General features: G+C 45.4%; 1 protein-coding gene across 4 annotated transcripts in view; it reads left to right on the top strand.

Moving 5' to 3' along the window:
* The first annotated feature begins 644 nt into the window (after positions 1–644).
* The window catches only part of NR3C2 (nuclear receptor subfamily 3 group C member 2), a 192580-nt gene continuing 174237 nt past the window's right edge, over positions 645–18987 (top strand). Inside the window, exons 1-2 of one of the 4 annotated variants that reach the window (XM_085544969.1) lie at positions 645–998; positions 4042–5803. In XM_085544969.1, the coding sequence (XP_085401095.1) occupies positions 4044–5803 (1760 nt within the window). In that variant the 5' untranslated portion in view covers positions 645–998; positions 4042–4043. Of the gene's footprint in view, positions 999–1854; positions 2029–2564; positions 2889–4013; positions 5804–18987 lie in introns of those variants that run through there. The other 3 variants (XM_085544968.1, XM_085544970.1, XM_015861097.2) reach the window with 3 other exon arrangements.

The following is an 18987-nucleotide window of genomic DNA, read 5'->3' as shown; positions in this document are numbered from 1 at the left end:
GGATGTTTAAAGGAAGAAACGCGCAACGCCCCGAACTTCCCAATAATAATCCGCGTGGAAACATCTCAGCCACGACGGGAATATGAATGCAAAGCCCCGCACAGATGTGAGCGCTGAGCCCCGCGCCCGCCCGACCCCGAAGTGCGGTGCGGTGCCGCCTCCCGCACATCCCGGCCCCGCGGAGCGCCGCGCCCGCAACCCGCAGCCCGCAGCCCGCAGCCCGCCGGGGGGCTCCGTGCCGCCGCCAGGCCCGGGAGAGCCGCTCCGCCGGAGGAAGGGCGCGGAGACACTCCTCCCCCGGTGCCGCCCGCCCTGCCTCCCGCCCTCCTTCCCTTCCTCCGGCGGCTCCGCGAACCAGGAACCGCGGCGGCGGCGGCTCCGTGCGTGAGGAACCCCGCGGCGCCGCGCCGCCGGGTGCCGCCGGGAGCGCCGGGGTGGCGCGGGAGGGGGCGGCGCGGCCGCGGGGCTTTGCGAGGGGCCGGGCGGGACCGGGGGGAGGAAAAAGTTTACACCCTCAACGCTCCCCTCCCTCCCGCTCCTTGGTGGCGCAGATGGGAGTTTTACCTGGAATGACATAAGTTTACTGCTTTTTTTTTTTTTTTTTTTTTTTAATTATTCTTATCATTATTCCCTTGGCTTTTTTCTTTCTTTTTTTTTTTTTTTTGAGGGTGTCTCCCTTTCCCCTCCTCCCCCCCGCTTTCTCCCTCCTCACCCCCTCCCCGCTCCTGGATCCACCCCCCGCTCCCCTCCGCCGCCGGGCGAGGGTGTGACCCGCGGGAACACCCACCCACCTCAGGCGTCCATGGTGGGAGCTGTCCGCCCGCCGCACCGCAGCCCCTCCGCGCCCGCTCCGCCGCGCGCTCCCCAAATCCCCTCTATTTCTTTTTCCCCCCTCCCGGAGCCGGTGCGCGTTCGCTGTCGGATGGTTCGCTGGCAGCAGCCGGGGGCCGCGCCTCCTCCTGCCGCCGCCACCGCCACCAGCACCATGTCGTAGGGAGGTGAGTGCAGCGCGGACCCCGCGCGGTATCCAGGTCGCGGCCGCGGCCCGAAAACTTCTCGGGGAGGAGGGACGAGGCCGCGTGACGGCGGCGGCTCCGGGCAGCGCGCGTGGATGGGCGCAGCGCGGAGGACGCGGCTGCGGGCGGAGGTGCGGGGCGCCCCGACGGCCTCTCCCGGGCGGGACGCGGGGCGGGGGGCGGCGGGCGCTGGGGAAGGAGGGATGGGAGACGTCGGACGCGGGGCGGGGGGCAGCGCGGGGCTCAAACTTTGCTCTCCTCGCGTCTCCCTGGCAAAAGGCAGCGCCGGGCGGGATGCGCGCGGGAGCGGCGGGCAGAGGACGAGTCCTTGAGGCTCGGTGCGCTCTGCCGCCGCCGCCGCTTTTTTTTTTTTTTTTTTTCCAATTTTTCCCCCTCTTCCCCCCTTTTTTTTATTTATTTCTTTATCATTTGATGTTTTTTAACCCATCCCTGCACCGGCGCCGCTCGGATCCGCCGAAACGCGGAAAACCAGGGCCGGCGCCGGGATGACGCTCGGCCCCACCGCCTCGCTTCGGTCCCCCAGCCCCGGGCGGACGCACCTCCCGCTGCCCCCCACCTCCACTCCGATCCCGCGCCGCCCCCCGCGGCCCGGCCCCGCTCCGTCCCGGGGCGCGGCGCCCTGCGGCTTTAAGAAGCTGCGGCTGCCGCCTGTGTCGCAGCAACTTTGTATCAGTCATGTCGCCCGGCGGCTGAGTGACGGCGCCGCGCGGCCAATGGGGCTCCGGCCTGGCCCCCGCCGCGCTCCGCTCTGCCAATGGGAGCGCGCGGCGCCGGGACGTAAACTTGAACTTGCGGGCATGTGACATGTTTTTAAAGGACTTGGCACCTTTTCCCGTCCCCTCCCGGGTGCCGCGCCGTGACACCGGGCGGCGCGGCGCGCCTCGGGCGGGCGGGCAGGGGCCGGGTGGCCGCCCCGCGCCGCTCCGCCCGCCCTCTCTCCCTCCCTCCTCTTCCCTCCTCCTCCTCCTTTTCCCTCCCTCGGCGGCAACAGGTACCGCGGGCGGGGGCGCGGCCCCGGGGCCCCCGGCAGGAGCGGGCGGGGGGGGCTGGGGGACGCGGGGATGCTCCGCCGGGCGGGCGGCGGCGAAACGAGCGCCGTGAAACGGCAACGGCGGCGGGGGGCCGGGAGCGAAACTTAACGCGGGTCCCGCTCGGGGACGGGTGACCCTCGGGGGGAGCGGGGACCCCCGCGTGGCGACCCGCGGTTCTTTGATTTGTGAGAAGGTTCTTACGTATCGCGGTCGTCGCGAGCCCCGTTTCACGCCGGCGGGTCGCGGTGCGCGGGGGGGGGGATCGCAAATGGCCGCGCGCGGGGCGGCGAGGAGAGGCCGGCTCTAAGGGAGGGGGCCGCACCGCGAGGTGGTCCCGCCGCCAGCCCCGCGCCGCCTGCCGCCTCCCCCGCCGCGATTCACCGCGCTACTTGGAGCCCGGCGCCCTGCCGCTCCACCAGCCGCGCAGGATCGCTCCTGTCTCTTCGGTAGCGCAGGACCGGGGGGAAAGAGGGGGGGGAATTTTTTTTCTTCTTCTTTTTTTTTTTTTTTTTTCCTTTTCCCATGGAGTGACCCAGATTTCCATCCGTTAAAGTTCTGAAGCACGCTCGCCTATTGATTCTGTACGAAGTTTTGAGGCTTGCTGCTGCGAAGGAGATCGCTAACCCAGCGCCACAGCGCTCCCGCAGCTCCGGGCCTGTGTCGGAGCGGCCCCGCACCGTGCCGCTGCCTGCGGGGGCTGCGGGGCGCTGCCATCCCCGTGCTGACCCTCCCCGAGCTCCCGGGGTTCCGAAGTGGCGGTCGCTCGCGGCCGCCATTGATTTCTGTAGGAATTAGGCTTGCTCAGCACTTAACGTGAGGGGTAAGTGATGGTCTAGAAGTGACTTTGTGTGAAAGCGAGCACTTCTGGTCGGAGATTTGCGACTGTAGGTATATGGGATTGGGTCCACAGGATGATGTTCTGATAGCGTTTGTGCCTGGCAGGATTGCGGGCATAGGGCCGTAGCCCTAAGGAGTGTTGGAGCCTTTCCCTTGAAGGTTTTTCTTTGTTTTATTTTTGTTTTTACAAGGTTGCTTAAAAAAGAAATAGTTTTTAAGCGGTGCTAAATGAGGTGGTTAAGCACAGTGTTAAACTAGTGCATTTTGAAAGGGGGAAAAAGTCTTTATGTAATGCTGATATTATAAGTATTGGCACTCGACTTTCTACAGTTCTGACAAGATGATGAGCCTGTTGTTTAAAATGTTACCTAGATGTGATTTTCAGAATAACAGAATTCTTCCAGAATAATGCATGCATGACCACTCAGAGAGCAGCAATGCCTAGGGAGAGTGCTGTGCTGGGTGGGAGGCTTTGTAGGGCCACTTCTTAGAAGGAGGTTCACTTTCCTTTATGCATTCCTCTTGCTGCCTACCATGGAGGTTGATGGGGTTGCAGACCCTGCAGCCCTTCATCATCCCCTTCTTCTGTGCGGGAACTTCTTTGGGGCTTCTCTCCTTGTTCAGCTTGTCTTTCCATATCCCACAGTGGGGCTCTGAAAGCTTGGCTCCCAGCCCCATAGAACCACAGCTTTCCTTCAAAGCATCGCTTACAGCACTGGAAAATCAAGAGAAACCTTTGAACAGCACCAGCCCCTGCTGCTTTGCTGTCCCTGTAACATGGCAGCATGAGGTCTTTGGTGGTGCTGCAGGGTTGGACTGGCACTGTCCAGCATAAGCTTTCAGGCAAGAATTTGGGTCCTTTTTGATGGCTGGTCATCTTTGTTTGAGAGCCTGTCGGACTGTCTTATCTGTGAGACCTTTTCCCACGGTATGGTTGAGAAGAGATTGATGGGGCGGGAAGCGGGGCTGGCAGGCAGACAGACAGGGATAGACAGAGTGAGCGGATATGCCTTGTTTCCTTAGGAAATTAGGAAATTTCCTTAGTAAATTGCACTGTCCTGCCACTTATTAATTTCTCTCTTTTTCTTTTTCTTCTTTTTTTTTTTTTTTTTCCTATTTGTTCATGTCTTTACTAGTTATGGAGACAAAAGGATATCACAGCTACCCTGAAGGCTTAGATATGGAGAGACGGTGGGGTCAAGTTCCTCAGTCTGTGGAGTATTCTTCCCTAGGTCCTGGAGAGCAGGCTGAGGCCAGTAACTATATGGAGATTGTGAATGTGAGCTGTGCTGCCGGCACCTTTGCAAACAGCAGTGCTCCAGGAAGCAAGGAAAAACCTGAGCTTCTCTCTTGCCTGCAGCAGGACAGCAGCCATCCCGCTGTTCTGCCCTCTGACATCAAAACTGAAACAGAGTCAAAGGAACTGTCAGCGACGGTGGCTGAATCCATGGGTTTGTATATGGATTCGATCCGAGATGCCGACTACCCATATGAGCAGCAGAACCAGGGGAGCCCGGGTAAGATCTACCAGAACATGGAGCAGCTGGTGAAGCTCTACAAGGAGAACGGCCACTGTTCCTCTCCCATGCACAGCCCCAGTAGGCCCCTGCGGTCCCTGATGGCGGACTCAGGAAGCGCCATGAATGGCGGTGCCATGCACGCTGTTGTCAAAAGCCCCATCGTGTGTCAAGAGAAAAGTCCCTCAGGCTGCAGTCCTCAGAACATGGCTTCCTCAGTGTGTAGTCCTGCTGGTGTTAACTCAGTGTCCTCAACTACTGCTAACTTTGGGAACTTTGCTATGCACAGCCCCATTGGGCAGGGAACTCCCTTGTCACGATCACCCAACGTTGAGAGCCGGGGGTCCATGTTGCACAGCCCCGCTCATGTTAGCAACGTAGGGTCTCCACTTTCTAGCCCTATAAGTAGCATGAAATCACCAATTTCTAGTCCTCCCAGTCACTGCAGCGTGAAATCTCCCGTCTCCAGTCCTAACAATATCACTATGCGGTCTTCTGTGTCCAGCCCTGCAAACCTGAACTCAAGAAGCTCTATTGCCAGCCCTTCCAATGCCAACAACAGGTCCACTCGCTCCAGCCCAGCGGTTAGCACTGTGGGGGGATCTTCGATCTGTAGCCCAGTCAACAGCTCTCTAGGATTCCCTGCTTCCAGCACGCCGGCTGGACCTAGCAGAAGCCAAGATACTGTTCCCAGTCCAGAAGCAAAAGACAAGGGTGCTCAAGAAATCCCATTTCCCAAAATGGAGGAAATGGAGAATGCCATCTCAAACAACAGCCAGATGAACCTTGTTCAGTTCATAAAACCCGAACCAGATGGTTCATTCGGTAGCGCGTGCATTGGAGAAAACAGTAAAATAAGTTCTGATTGCCCATTTTCGGTACCAGTGAAGCAAGAGTCAGCTAAACATCCTTGTTCCGGTGCCTCTTTTAAAGGGAATCAAACAGTAAATCCTTTTCCATTTACAGATGGCTCATATTTTTCTTTCATGGATGACAAAGACTACTACTCTCTTTCTGGGATTTTAGGACCACCTGTTTCTTCCTTTGATAGCAATTGTGAAGGTAGCGGTTTTCCAAATCCAGGCCTCCCTGTGGGGATTAAGCAGGAGCCTGATGATGGCAGCTATTACCAAGACAGTAGCATACCATCCTCTGCCATTGTTGGTGTAAATTCAGGTGGACAGTCATTTCACTACAGGATCGGTGCCCAGGGCACGATATCTCTGTCGCGGCCTGTTGCTAGAGAGCAAGCATTTCAGCACTTGAGCTCCTTCCCTCCCGTCAGCACGCTAGTGGAGACCTGGAAATCGCATTCGGAGCTGGCGTCCAGAAGAAGTGATGGGTATCCAGTTCTAGACTACATTCCAGAAAATGTGTCCAGGTAAGTGAGCAAACTGCTACTTTTTTCTCCCCTCCCTTTTCCATGAGGTGTGAATTAAAATGAGGTCTAGGGTGGTATTTCTCAAGTTGATGTGTAATTCTGTGCTTGCATTTCAGTTCTTACTATTAGATTTGCTAGTTGTTTGCTGTAGTTTGCTATGGATTTAATAAAAGCTTTAGTATTTGAAAAGAGCATATTATATTCTGTTATTAGATTTGAAAGTGTCACGTTATTATGTTTATGAGCTCTTACTACTACAAATGTTGTCTTTCTCATAATGAGAGGTTAGTAAAAAAAAACCTGCTCTTGTGTGTCCAATAGAGGGTATTCTTCCTAAGCTGGTGCTCAGATGTGTTGTAACTCAGGTGAAATGGTGAGATGAGGATCAGACAGTAATGTCAGGAATCCATTTTTGTAGAGATGTGTGGCTCTAATTTTGCACTGGGCTACAACTGGTTAAATTTGAAAACTAAACCTTATGAGCCTGTGGCAACATATTATTTCTGTATTGTAACTGTAGGAACATTTGGTTTGTATATATAGAAAAATGCCTCCAGAAGGAGGAGGGCTGTTAAAACTTGACGCATTTGAAAGGGAAAAATGGATGAACTGATCTCCTAAGTTTTGGTGAGAGTAATTTGCAAGTGTCCTAAGCATTTGTATTGGCCAATACGTGGAAGTGCACACTACTTCCACAAACAGGTGTACATGTGTTTTATGAAGGACGCTTACTTACATAAGCTGTCTAGTTGCATAGTCAGTTTTACATTTATTAAATGCAATGTGACCGAGCGAGAGTAGCTATGTAGCCTCCTCATCTGTCAAACTGGCTGACCCCAGGTTTATGCTATCAGCAAAATAGTTGGTAAGAGAATTTGCATTTTGTCCAAGGCTGTTTTGTTGGTATTTTTCCCCCATCAAAAGATGCCCAGTTTCTACCATATTCTTGGATTGGCATGAAGAGGATGTGTACTTTCTCAATACTTGTATGATTCAAAATATTTTTGGAAAAAAAATGGGCTTGCAATGAGAAACATAATGGTTAAACTAAGGGTGCTTTTAGGAAGATAATCCTCACAAGAGTTTGGGGGGGAGGGGAAGAAGCAATTACTCTCAGACCTGTCCAGTGCCTCTGCAGTCTACTTGAATAGTTTGCTCTCCATCCTTGACTTTTTCTTTGTCTATTTCAAGTACTGTTTGTAGACAGCACACTTTTTATTTATTTTTTTTTTAATACATCTTGCTGAAATTGAAAAGTCTGTACCCCACCTTCTTGCTGAACTTTGCACATAGCTGTATGTTTGTCATCGTCTATGCTTGGATCAAATGTGCTTCCTGGATCAAAGGAGATGCAGTTACTGTCACCTAGTTATTTTGCCAGAAGAATGTTCATAAAATGCATTATTTACACACTGGCAAAAGTTCACCAGAAGAATGATGGGTTGTCTGCAAACAAAGACCCAATACTTGCTTGTCTTTGTGTTTGAGCACTCTTACTTGGGAGCTGGCTCTCACAGCCCCTGAGAGCTCTTGTTTGAGTAAGTGCTGCTCAGATTGAGTCAAGGTTGTCATCTGTTGCAGGATGTGATCTGCTGAGCGGCAAACAGGGAAATGCTGTTCAGGAGCATGGCCATCCATAGTTACGTTTTTATGACAGTTCTGCTTAAGGCTTTTGAAGGAGTATCGTCTGATCTGACGTTATTCCGTGTTAGCTCTTCTCACCTGTGCCTCTAGATCCATAAATGAATCATCTGTCAACAGGGCTGATGTGACTGCGCTTTCCATTGTTTTTTAAGCTGATATCTTAGCAAGGTATGCATCTGAGTGTAGCTGTTGCTTTACGTGATTGAAATTCTGAAGTTTTTACCTCTCAGAGCAATTATGCACGTGCAAAATTCTGTTTAGGTGGTACAGATATGCAGGGTTGCAACACTTCAGACATCCTGATCTGTGTTTCAGATTAGGACATGTGTCATCATTTCAAATCTCTGTCTCAGCCTCATTATTTAACTAAATGTTACTGTTAATCTGTCTGGCAATGACTTTGTGCTAACAGATGTAGCAGGGGACCTGTGTGAAGGCCTTTCAAGTTTCAAAATAAATTAATGTAGAGGTCACTCTTAGCAGTACAGATTTGAATGCATAGGTGCCCATACAGACATTTGTCTGCTGATGAGACAAATCAAAGACTTGTAAAAACTCACTCTTCCTAATGAGCCTCAAATCCATCTTCACCTTTATCCTTAATTCCTGTGCCACATTCCAGCTAAAGCAGAGAAAATCATGATTAAGTTTGTTCATCCTCCGAAGTACTGTAATAAAACACACATAGTTTTAAGCTGTGTCCCAAAGGGTATTTCATCTTTCCTATGTCAAGATGGTGTAGGAATGACAAAAACTCCTCCTTCATGTTGTTAAAAGTTGTGATTAACCCTTCATATCCTGCAATAGAAAGTTCCAGGTGCTTTAAGTCTTCCATTTCATCTTTATTTTTCCTGACGTATATATATATTGCATTATAAAATGCCATAAGAAAAGACTAAAATGAAGGTGAAAAAGAGGCTATGTGATTCTTTGTAGTCAGTAGGTAATCTGCATTGAGGAGATCTCGTTTTGACAGCATTATGGTCTGAACTTCAGTACTGTACCTTCTTTAATATGCAGCTTATATTGTGGGAAGGACTGGGTGACCGGGAGTGAAGAAGGCTTTTCACACTGAGAATGTTTAGAATATTCTTAGAGATTTTTTTCTTTTCCTAATAAAATATCACCTTTTATTAAATTGGTGCTGTCTTGAGTCAGTTACAATTGCTGACAGTATTAAACAAACATAGCTTAGGCATGTGAAATACTTTGCTCTCCTATTGACCAAGTACCCACTGTCAACTGGAACATTCTCTTTTTCTTTTTTAGTTATTTTTATTTGATAATGGACAGTTATGGTTATCTTTAAGGTGGGTGGTGGGAACTTTGTTTACAAGATTACAGTCTGCAGGATTTGGGGAAGGAGAGCTTCTCAAGTGAAAAAACACATTTGCCTATTTCCTTTGAAATGCTGCTTCTGTTAATATGCATGCAGAACGTATCTTTAAAAGACTGAGCATGTATTATTTTTAATAGAGGGTGAATCATGCCTGTGTGTCTCTGTGTAGACCTCTTCCCCCCCGCCCCCCTTCAGTGAATGACATTTCTAAGAAATAGCGGTTTTTAAACAAATAAAATTAAAGCGGGCTTGGAAAATAAGGTATGTGAGATGGTGTGATGTCATTGACGGAAATCTGCTTTAAGGTGATTGCTCATCTGAATCAGGGTATGAGCCTAAGACCCATGATCGTGCCAATTATGTAATTTTCAAAATGGCCTAGGAAAATGTCAGGGTTGCTTGAAACAACAGTAAAAATTGAGGAGGATGACCTTTCTGCTGCGTTAGCTCTTACCTAAAGCTTTTTCTGCAAATGTGCCTTTTTCCTCTAATTTCCGTGTTAACTCTTGTATGTATGTGTGCATACTCGCTGTTCTCAGCAGTTGTGGTGGAAACAGAGGGCTGATGTTCCTACTGTGCGTTCTTCCAAGCAGTTGCAGTTGGATAGTTTTCAGATTTAGCTAAAAAACAGACTGTTGGGTTCCATTACCTGGTAACACCTCCTGGTGTTACCTTGCCAAGCATCTCCTCCAAAGCTGTTTTCTTCCCATGCTGGGAACAGGTGCAAAGTTACTCCCAAAGGGGAAGAAGACCCCTGGGGATGGTGCATCTCCATGCCTTAGAGGTTTGGGGTAAAGATCCATGTGCAGACTTTTTCCCCATGTGGATGATGATGAATAGTTGCAGGTGTTGCTTGCTGAGACAGGTGACAGACAAAAAAAGAACTCAGATGCAGTTCTAGTTTCCTGTGGTTCAGCAGCAGTTTTGCTCAGAACTTTTCCAGACTTTCAGGTTGCATTCTTTTTTTACCCAGTGTTCTTCTCTCTAATGACTGTAAGGAGTGTTGTACCAACTGCTGAACTGGCATATGATTTGCTTGTGTATTTATTATTTTTAATGTACAAAAAGCCTCATTTCCCCCCTGATTTTGGTTCAGAAACTAATCAAAAATACCCTCAAACCTGTTTTTCTATGATTATGATGCTTAACTGCGTGTCTTAGATTGCAAACAGATCTAAGAGTCGGACTGAACATATAAATTTAAGCATGTGAATATCTGTTCTTTTGAGGTGTGGGTAGACTTAAAGGAATTTAAGGTACAAAATGATACAGGTTCCTGAACAGCTCTTTCTGTTTGCTAGCCTGTATAAGGTGGTGAGGCATGAAGCGGTACTGTTTCAGCAAAGTTTCCCTGGCTGTGTGGGATGAATTATGAAGTTACAGCGTGTTGCTATCATTAAATAAGTTTACTATTTCAGCAAGAGTTACTTCTACCTACTGGTAATTACATTTTAATTGTTAACTGGATGAGGAAATTTCAAAATGTTTCGTCATCGTGTTTTAGAGTCTAATGTAGGTGTGCTAAAATAGCTTGAAAGGCTCTCATTCACTTCTTAGGATTTATGGTCGAGTTGAGAGTGTTTAGGGACTTCTTATACCTGCCCGTTCCTGAGCAATTTGTGTGAATCAGGTCATTGGTGTGCAGCCCAGAACCTGCAGGCTGGACTGGGTGGTATATCACAGCTTCCCAGAGAACTGGGTGCATGCAGGATGTCCTTGTGTCCATCCTTCTGAGCATACTCATAGCTGTCTAGAAAAATAAATAAATGCTGATAATGACAACAACATGGGCTTCACTTATGGGTAACCCTCCCTGATGTGAATGGGTGATCTGGTTTAAAATCTGATTTCAGGCTATTGCAATTATTTTCTGTCAGTAACATTGTGTTAAAAATTATCTAGAATAGTCACTTATCTGAATGATACCTGCCAGGGAGATAAAGGTCTGGTAAATATTATTTTTAGAATTTATGATTGACCTTCACCTCTGTTTGTTTTTTTATGGACTTCATATGAAAAAGGCCAAGCTGTTTAAAATATTATCTGTGCTTTGGTAGGATTGTTTTCCCTATTAGTTTCCCATAAGTTCACTGTTGAAAAGCCTGGACAATAATTCTCTTATGTTGTACACTATAACCTTAAATGTGTACTTTTTTCTCATTTGGAAATTAATATGTGAAATTATATATGGAGCTATGAAAAAAAGAGTGTATTTTTAATGTTTCTGGATGTAATCTTGGTACATAACAGGAACCTCAACATGTGTCTTTATTTGTTACTTCAGAGAGATTGAGCCTGCATTAATGCATGGGGCCAGAAGGTCCAAAGGTTCTCCTTGGCATACCAGCATGCATTTCACAGCCTTGTAGTTCCTAGTTTTGTTTATTGTTATTTTCTTGAGGGTGCTCGGTTTTGTTCTGCTAATTTGATTGAGGCATTCAAAATCTTTATTAAGTAGCTTTTTTTATTATTTTATTTTATTTTATTTTATTTTATTTTATTTTATTTTATTTTATTTTATTTTATTTTATTTTATTTTATTTTATTTTATTTTTTTAAAGAAAAAGCCTCCCAAGTCTCCTGGGGATGCTGCATTTTTCCCTTCAAATTGCATGTGAAAATTGACTCTTATGAGAGGGAAGAGTGCTCCTTGTGGAAAATCCATTCCATGAATGAGTGGAGCTTTGAAAACTGTGGAAATAAGAGCTTCTTTCCTGTACCTACATCTGGGGATTGTTGTTTTTTTTCTTTGTGCCGGAGCATAAGTCATGTAGTCTGGCACTGAAGCATTTGTGTGGCCAGTTGATACTGTTAAACTGTATGAAACTTGGCTGTTACAAATTGGCTTGCCATAGTTTATTTTGATAATAGCCAGTAACTGTTTCCTAGCTTTTGTATCATGTGGTGATACAAGCTCTCACTGTGATACCTTTGTCTGACTGTTCCCTAGGAAAGGGAAAGCAAGCTCATCTTTGTGCTCAGATTTTAAAATAAGCAAGCAGAAGAAATTTTGATCATCCGTATTTTGACAGTATGGATTCATTCCTCTTAATGAGGACAGGAAGACATTGATGTCTGAAATATGTTCTGTGCAGTAACGTTCCCATTCTATTTTATGGGATGTGCGTGGCAGTTATGCAAGTTAGCATCCATATGGATTGTTGCAGGGGTATCAGTAATCATGCAGTACTCCTGTTATCTGCACAGGGAGTAAATTGTTAAGTTCTGATTCAATAACTTGTTCTTATTCAACAAACTTTTAGCATTAATGGAACCTAAACGTGCTCTCAAGTGCTCTGCCCGGTGTACTGAGATTGCTGTGTGTGTACTGGTGCTTTATTGAACTGCAGGTTCAGTAGAGGTTGCTGTCGGATGCTGTCTGCAGTTGACCAATGTATTGTTTTCAGTGATGAAACGTGCTATTGGGCAATGCCCTGGAGTCTGGTCTGACACTGTTTTTGCCATTGGTTTGGGTGTGTTGTAGGTGTTACATGTGAGAGCCAGATTGGTTTCCTGATCCAGTTCACTCTGAAGGTCTAAAAACTGGTTACCAGAGCTACTCAGTGATCAGCGTGGGCACGATGGCAAACTTTTCAGATAGATTGGGAAAAGTGCCTCTGAAATATCACAAGCGGATGTTGCTGCTCAATGTATCATCAAGCTGTAGACTCAGCAGCTATGTTTTCAGGGTATACTTTTCAAAGGCAGCTTCTATTTTCCAACTGTAGGTGTCTGTATGAATTAACATGTTTGAACATAGTTGTGGAAGCTGCAGTTAATAATGGACTGATTTCAATCAAAATCCCTCGGGGAACAGTGGAGTACTGTGATTTCAGATTTAAGCTTTGAGAGGTCAAAAAATACTGTGGTTTACGATGAACATAAGACTTTGACTTGTTCTCTGGCAAATACATTTGACAATATGGTCTGTATAGGAGTGATAAAGGGGTGTGTGAAAAGCAAGTATTAAGTGTGTCTAAGTTTAGTAATTTTATCCATTCTCACTTGCAGCCAGTTGCTACTCAGTGCTTGGTGCTCAGCATATGAACTACCTTACTTCAGCTGCAGTCTCTTCCAGGTGGAAGAGATATGTGAAGGAAAAGTGAGAACTACTCTATTGCATGCAGTTGTCTGAGTGGCTGCAGCAGTTGCGGGGTGGCACGTTTGAATGCCTAGACAACCCCTTGCATTACTGTGCTGCCCTGGTGGTGCACAGTGCCAGGGGTCACCGCTCACTGGAGCTGCATTACAGTTTCCTTCTTCCTTTTCCTGCTGGAGCTGCATTGCTTTTGCTGCTGGAGGAGATGTGCTGACCTTGGAGAAGGGTGTATTTTTTTGTTGTTTTTTAATTTATGCCACAGGGAGATGCCTTGTAGGCCAGGAAGTCCCTGCTTATCCATGGCAGCAAATCCCAGCATGGTCTGCTCCAGTACCACTGCAGGCACAAGTGACAGTAGCAGCTCTTGTCTTTGTGTGGGCTCTGCAGATGCTTAGGAGTTGTTTGAAGGCTTCCTGTTACGCTTTGAAGCAGGGTGTGTGCACACCATTAATAATATGCATGCTTCTGTTCAGGAACCCCCGAGTTCTTACAAAATCTTAAAAGCTAATTTTCTTTCTGGATGCTGTTTTTGAATAACTTATCTTTTTTAAATTAAAAAAAAAAAAGTTTCTCTTTTATTTTTATTTGCTCATTTGTTTTTGTAACTGAAGTTCATTAACAAAAATTACCAGTTCTTAATATGCTTTCTGAAAGGATATGATCTTGGTATTCTCCCCTTGGCTTTATTGAAATTGGTGCTGCAGGATGTCAAATAAGATAAATGATTCTGGATTCTTAAAAGGGTATCTAACATTGGTCCTATCTACTCATTCATGAACAAACATTTTACAGGCAGTTTTTCTTCACTGAACTGTGCTATGACAGTAGTTCCCAATCTGTGGGTAGGCCACAAGAGAATGACTTGAATTTTATTTCTTTGTCTTAAACTGTGAATTAAGCTCCTGCAATTACATTAGAATATGTTGCTAGCTGCTTGCTAAATTAAATCCCTATAAATCTACGATCTGTAAGCAGCAGTGCTGTGAATTACTTAAGGAAGAAAAGAAAAAAGTAGATTAAAGTTTATATTTGGAAGTGGGGTAACTTGGCTAATATAGAAAGGTATTCTTTAAAAAGAAAAAGAATAAACTTCAGTTGGAACATTTGAACAGAAATTGAATCCATTGATTGTAAAATGGTTTATAGGACTTAGTATGCTCTCCAAAGATGCATGGGAACCCTACTGATTGTGGTTAGTGATAATTAATAATAGATCAAAGAGTTTTAGCCCTGAGGTTGAAAAGTAAATTTCAGACTAATTGCTGAATGTTTCTTATGATTTTTGTATCATTTCACTCAATTACATTCTCCCTTCTAAACAGTGTTTTTTATTTGCATCTGGAGATGTAATGAGGTTTTTCAATGGACTTTCAGACTGAAATTATTCTGTTCAGCTTTTCTTTCTCTCTCCGCTTTTTTTGCTGCTATCCTGAGTTTGAAAAAGTGGTGGCTTAATAAAACCACTTCCCCTACCAGCTGTGTGGAGCTATAGGGCCATCATGAGGCCTCCATTCAGCCTCATCTCTGGGCTGAGCAAAGCAAGGGAACTCAACTGCTCCTCATACAGCTTGCCCTCCAGACCCTTCACCATCTTCATAGCCCTCCTTTGGTTGCTCTCTTGCAGCTTCACGTCCTTACTTTGTTGTACTCAGAACTGCATGCAGTGCTCAAGGTGAAGCCGCAGTCCCCTGATCAGTGTGAGCAGGCAGAGCATTGCTCTGCTGATAACCCTTAGGCCGTGCCTTGCACCCTGTTGGCAGGTTAAGCGCTGCCCCGCCTCAGCAGGCGTCTGCATATGCTGGTGCATCCCCTAGAGCTTGCGCAATCTGCCTGTGTCCGTGTACCTGCATGACTGCGTCATCCTGCTGTGTCCTCACCCAGACCTGTGCTCCCAGAGCCCTTGGGGAGCTCAGGTTTCACAACCTGTGTGTCCCGGTTTACACTGGCAGCATCTGGTTGTGGAAAATCGATTGTGTTTGTGTACGTGGCTCTCCGCTGGTACAGCTGCGGGTCAAGAGGTGGGGAAGGGGCTCTTGGGTTGGCTACAACCCCTCTGTTGGCATGGCTTCTTGTCAAGTGAAAGGAAGGTCTTGAGGAGGGCCTCAAACTACTGCCCTCAAATTGGGTGTTGTTTCTGGAAGCATTGTTTTGGGGGTGGTCCATTGGAATGAGGGGGTTGGGTTCAGGCGGATGCTCCAAAAAACTGCAGAGGGCTCGTCTCCAGGAAACAGTCATGCACTTCAGGAGTTCTGAAGCCTTTGGTATCAAGGACTTTGCAGATGAAGGCTGGTGGGAAACTTGGAATGCTTCCAGTAAGGCTGTCTGACTTGTCTGCTTTGTTACAGTATTGTAAAGTATGTACAGTACAGTACAGTATTGTAAATCTGTGTACAGTAGGTGAGATCAGTCAGTGAGCTGTTCTTCCAGTGCTTTGTTCAGATCCTCTTCACTGGCTCTTAGTTATTTTCCAAAGTTGTTTGGAGAAATTCAAAGAAAAAGAAGAGCCCTAAAGTATTAAGACTTACACATCTGTTCATCCTGGGATGTGTGAAAACTTTCAGAAAAAAGGCCCAATTTGAAGACATCAAATATAACCTTATGTTTGTCATGCTTTAAGGATCAAGGTCTTTTTTTTTTTTTTTTTCTTTCTTGATTCTGAATAGAAAATAAACACACGTCACCAGTCCTGTTGGCCTGGGAATGCGTGCTTCTGGGTCAGTTGCAGGTGTCTCTTTTTATAGCTGGCAGAAGACAGTGTCCCAGAGCTGGGTATGGCCCTACATTATGTGTCAGAAAGTTTTGGCAGCACATCTGCCCTCTGAAGCTGCCTGTATGGATAAAGGGGTACTAAAGCAGATGGAGGGTACCCCTCGTGTTATAAGGATCATCCTCTGGTTGCTGAGGACTGCCCCTTTGTTGCTTGCCTGTCTGCTTGGCTTTAGGGTGGAGGAAGCTTTGCTATGTGTTTTGCTTTACTGCTTTTGCTTTAAGTTTATCTCCTAGGCACTAAGTCTTTCTTAAGTTAATAATTAAAAGCAAATATTGGCCAATAAGTGTTCCTTAAGGGTTGTATAAAGTTATTAAATGTTACTAGCTTGTCAAAATTCAGCACTGAACCTTTGTAATAGCCCATACTGCTGTAAAACTCACCAAGTCGAACAGCATTTCTGCAGAATGAGCTCTGCAAGCCCTATAGGAAGTTACCATACTCTTGCTTCTGATTCACAGTAGGGAAACTGAATCATCTAAGTGGACTCTATTAGCATTTTTAAATTCTTAGTTTAATCTGAATTCGTGTAAACTGCTGGAAGATGAACAAAGAAGAGGTTAGATGTGTCAGCTTCTACTCAGTGTATGGAAGTAAATATTGGAAAAGATCCAGAGCTTTATGGCTGCTGCCAACTAATGACATAAGATAATGTTGCAGTGAAACGATATTCTTGATTTGCACTTGTTTCCCAACTAACCTTTCTGTTTCTTGAGACTTTGGAATTTAGGTTTTTAAAGATTTTACAGTAGAAAGTAGATTAGACATTGACATTTCTGACTGATTAAATCTGTGGTAATGACAACTTCAAACTGCACAAGCAGGTAATAAGATAAAAGTCTGGTACTCATTTCATATTAAACCCATTTGGGGAAGAAGCAAGAAGGATGAGTGTTTTAGATAGATGCATTATTCTAAAAAGAGGGAAAAAATGAAAGGGGCTGAATTGTACAGAAATATGAAGTGAAAAGACTGAGTTGCTGATTTATTGTGGTTTTTGTCTTGCTTTCTGAGACCACAACTGCAGCTGTTGAAGGTCTGCAAATGGTCCTATTTCCTTCCTAATGTAAAGAAAGTTAATTGTGCATTGAGGGCTGCTAACATATTTGCTAAGTTTGTGTTAGAATTTTTTATTTGCATCAGTAATGTTCTTTTGGAATGAGTCTTCCCATTGCCTCCATTTACCGTGGGATGGCTGTGAAGTGAAAAAAGAGATGCTTCTTAGGAAGCAGCACGTGACAGAAGTGCTTTAGGAGTACCTGCTGTACCTACAGTACTCCAGCCCCTAATGGCTTTGGTCCATGGGACCTCCTTGGAGCTGCCTAGGGCCCAGCCCCTGGGACATGAGTAGTGTGGGTGGAGGGGTCTTCAGCCTCAGCCATCCCTCTCTCTGTGTCTCTATGTTGCGCTGTGCTGCCTGCTAATGCCAGTGCTGGCAGTGTGTTTATTGCAGTTTTCAGCTGTTAGCTCAAGCATTTGTAATTGAAAAAAAGAAAAGAAAAGAAAAGAAAAGAAAAGAAAAGAAAAGAAAAGAAAAGAAAAGAAAATTGCAGGCAAAATAAATGATTCCTGAGAAGAACTGGAAGCACGACTTTGTGCATGTGTATTTGTGCTTATATGCTATATCCAGAATTATCAGAGTACCTACTTACTCTTCCTTCACAGCACTCCAGAATTCTTGAAAACAAACAAATGAAACCCTGGAAGCAGGAAATGAGACTGAAGTGACAAATAGGCTGTATCCTGGGTTTTTTTGTTGTTGTTTCTTTTTTTTTTTTTGTTAATGAACTTCACTTCTTTTGAACTAGTTGGAAGGTCTAGATAAGGTTTGCAGATATTCTCATTTATAATAATACTAATCTGCAAAGAAAAACGGGATTGCTTTTTATTCCAGGCAGCTTAAAGAAGTATTTCCAAACAGCTGTAACTTATGCAAACCAATTTAATGAGTTATAATTATGGTGTCAGGAAAAAATACATTTTTGTAAAGCAAACCTGTTGCTTTACAGCTAATTATATGTTGCGGTTACCTGATACATTGATTTTAATATGATGCTAACCGAGTCAGATAGGTGTATTAATGGCTTGTAAATGACCTGCAGCTGTTAAATCTATTTATGAAGACAGACATTAGAAAAAAGTGTTTTAAACCTTAATCTGTGTTTTTCAATGAACCAGTACCTTAACTCCAGGACCTAGATGAGTTCTGAGCTAATTCACTGACTACTAAAAGCATCTTCCTTTTGTGTTATTTTTCTTATTTTCATACCTTGTACTGTGACTGATTTCTTCATGTCCTTCAGTGCTGATCCCTGTCCTCTATCCTCTGGTCTTAGCCCTTTCCATGATCTCAAGATACTTTGGGTCAGATTCCTTCAGCACATACACCTGTTGTTGTGCTTATTAAAAGAAACTCCTAATAACGCCACTAAGGTGGTGAGATGGGGCTGGTGAGTGTTCCTGGAGCTTTCTCCACACCAGCCCCATCAGTTTCTGTCCCCAGTCGGGCTTCCTGCTGACTGGGATAGGTATTAGCTTTTATAAATCACATGGAGTACCCCAGGCTCTGAGGTGACAATGGGTCTAGGGTGGCTTAAATCAATAAGTCAGTAGAAATGAGTATTTGGGACAGAGCAGGAATGAACTTGAGATCAGGAATGCAGAATTTTAAGAAATACGATTTAATGAAAGAGTGAGCAGCTAGGAAAAGAGCAGGTATTGGTACTAGATGATGTAAGCTTAATGCAGTGCACCAAATCCTGGTCAAGTTTGTGTCTTTGTGCTTCAGCACAAAAAGAAAAAAAAGAAAGAGAATATTCAGCATCTCACCGCTTCAGCCTAAGTGAAAGAATTTGATCAATTTTACAGCTCCGTTTCGTGTAATCAAGTTGAAGAACAGTAGTAAATAGAGAAATATTGCACATTTAGAAGAAACCAACCTTTGTCTGACATTTCACATGGACTGGTTAAGTGCCCCTGCACTAGGTATGAGAGTTGATGGTGGAATGCATTAAAATAGCCAGTGTTCAAAGGACAGAACTGTACCAGTCGTCTGCCATTTGTAAAAAAAAAAAACAACTTGATATTAATATTAATGTGGGGGGTTTGTTTGTTTGTTTGTTTTTGTTTTAATTAAGTATGCACAACAACAAGCAGTAGGGCAGAACTTTTTTGTTTTTCTCTAATTCCATGTCTGTACTGCATGGAACATCCAAAGTTTAGGTTCTGCAAATGCCAGGTAACTACATATCCTCATCTTAATTATGTCCTATGTTATGCTAGGTCTGTGGATTAGGTAAGTGAGATGGCAAAAGTAAATTTAGGTTGGGGTTTCT

Source organism: Coturnix japonica, chromosome 4, assembly GCF_054131305.1.
Source record: "Coturnix japonica strain WE chromosome 4, WE-NBRP24, whole genome shotgun sequence".
Lineage (NCBI taxonomy): Eukaryota > Metazoa > Chordata > Aves > Galliformes > Phasianidae > Coturnix > Coturnix japonica.
The sequence above is the reverse complement of the archived record's forward strand: the minus strand, read 5'-3'. Positions and strand labels throughout refer to the sequence as shown.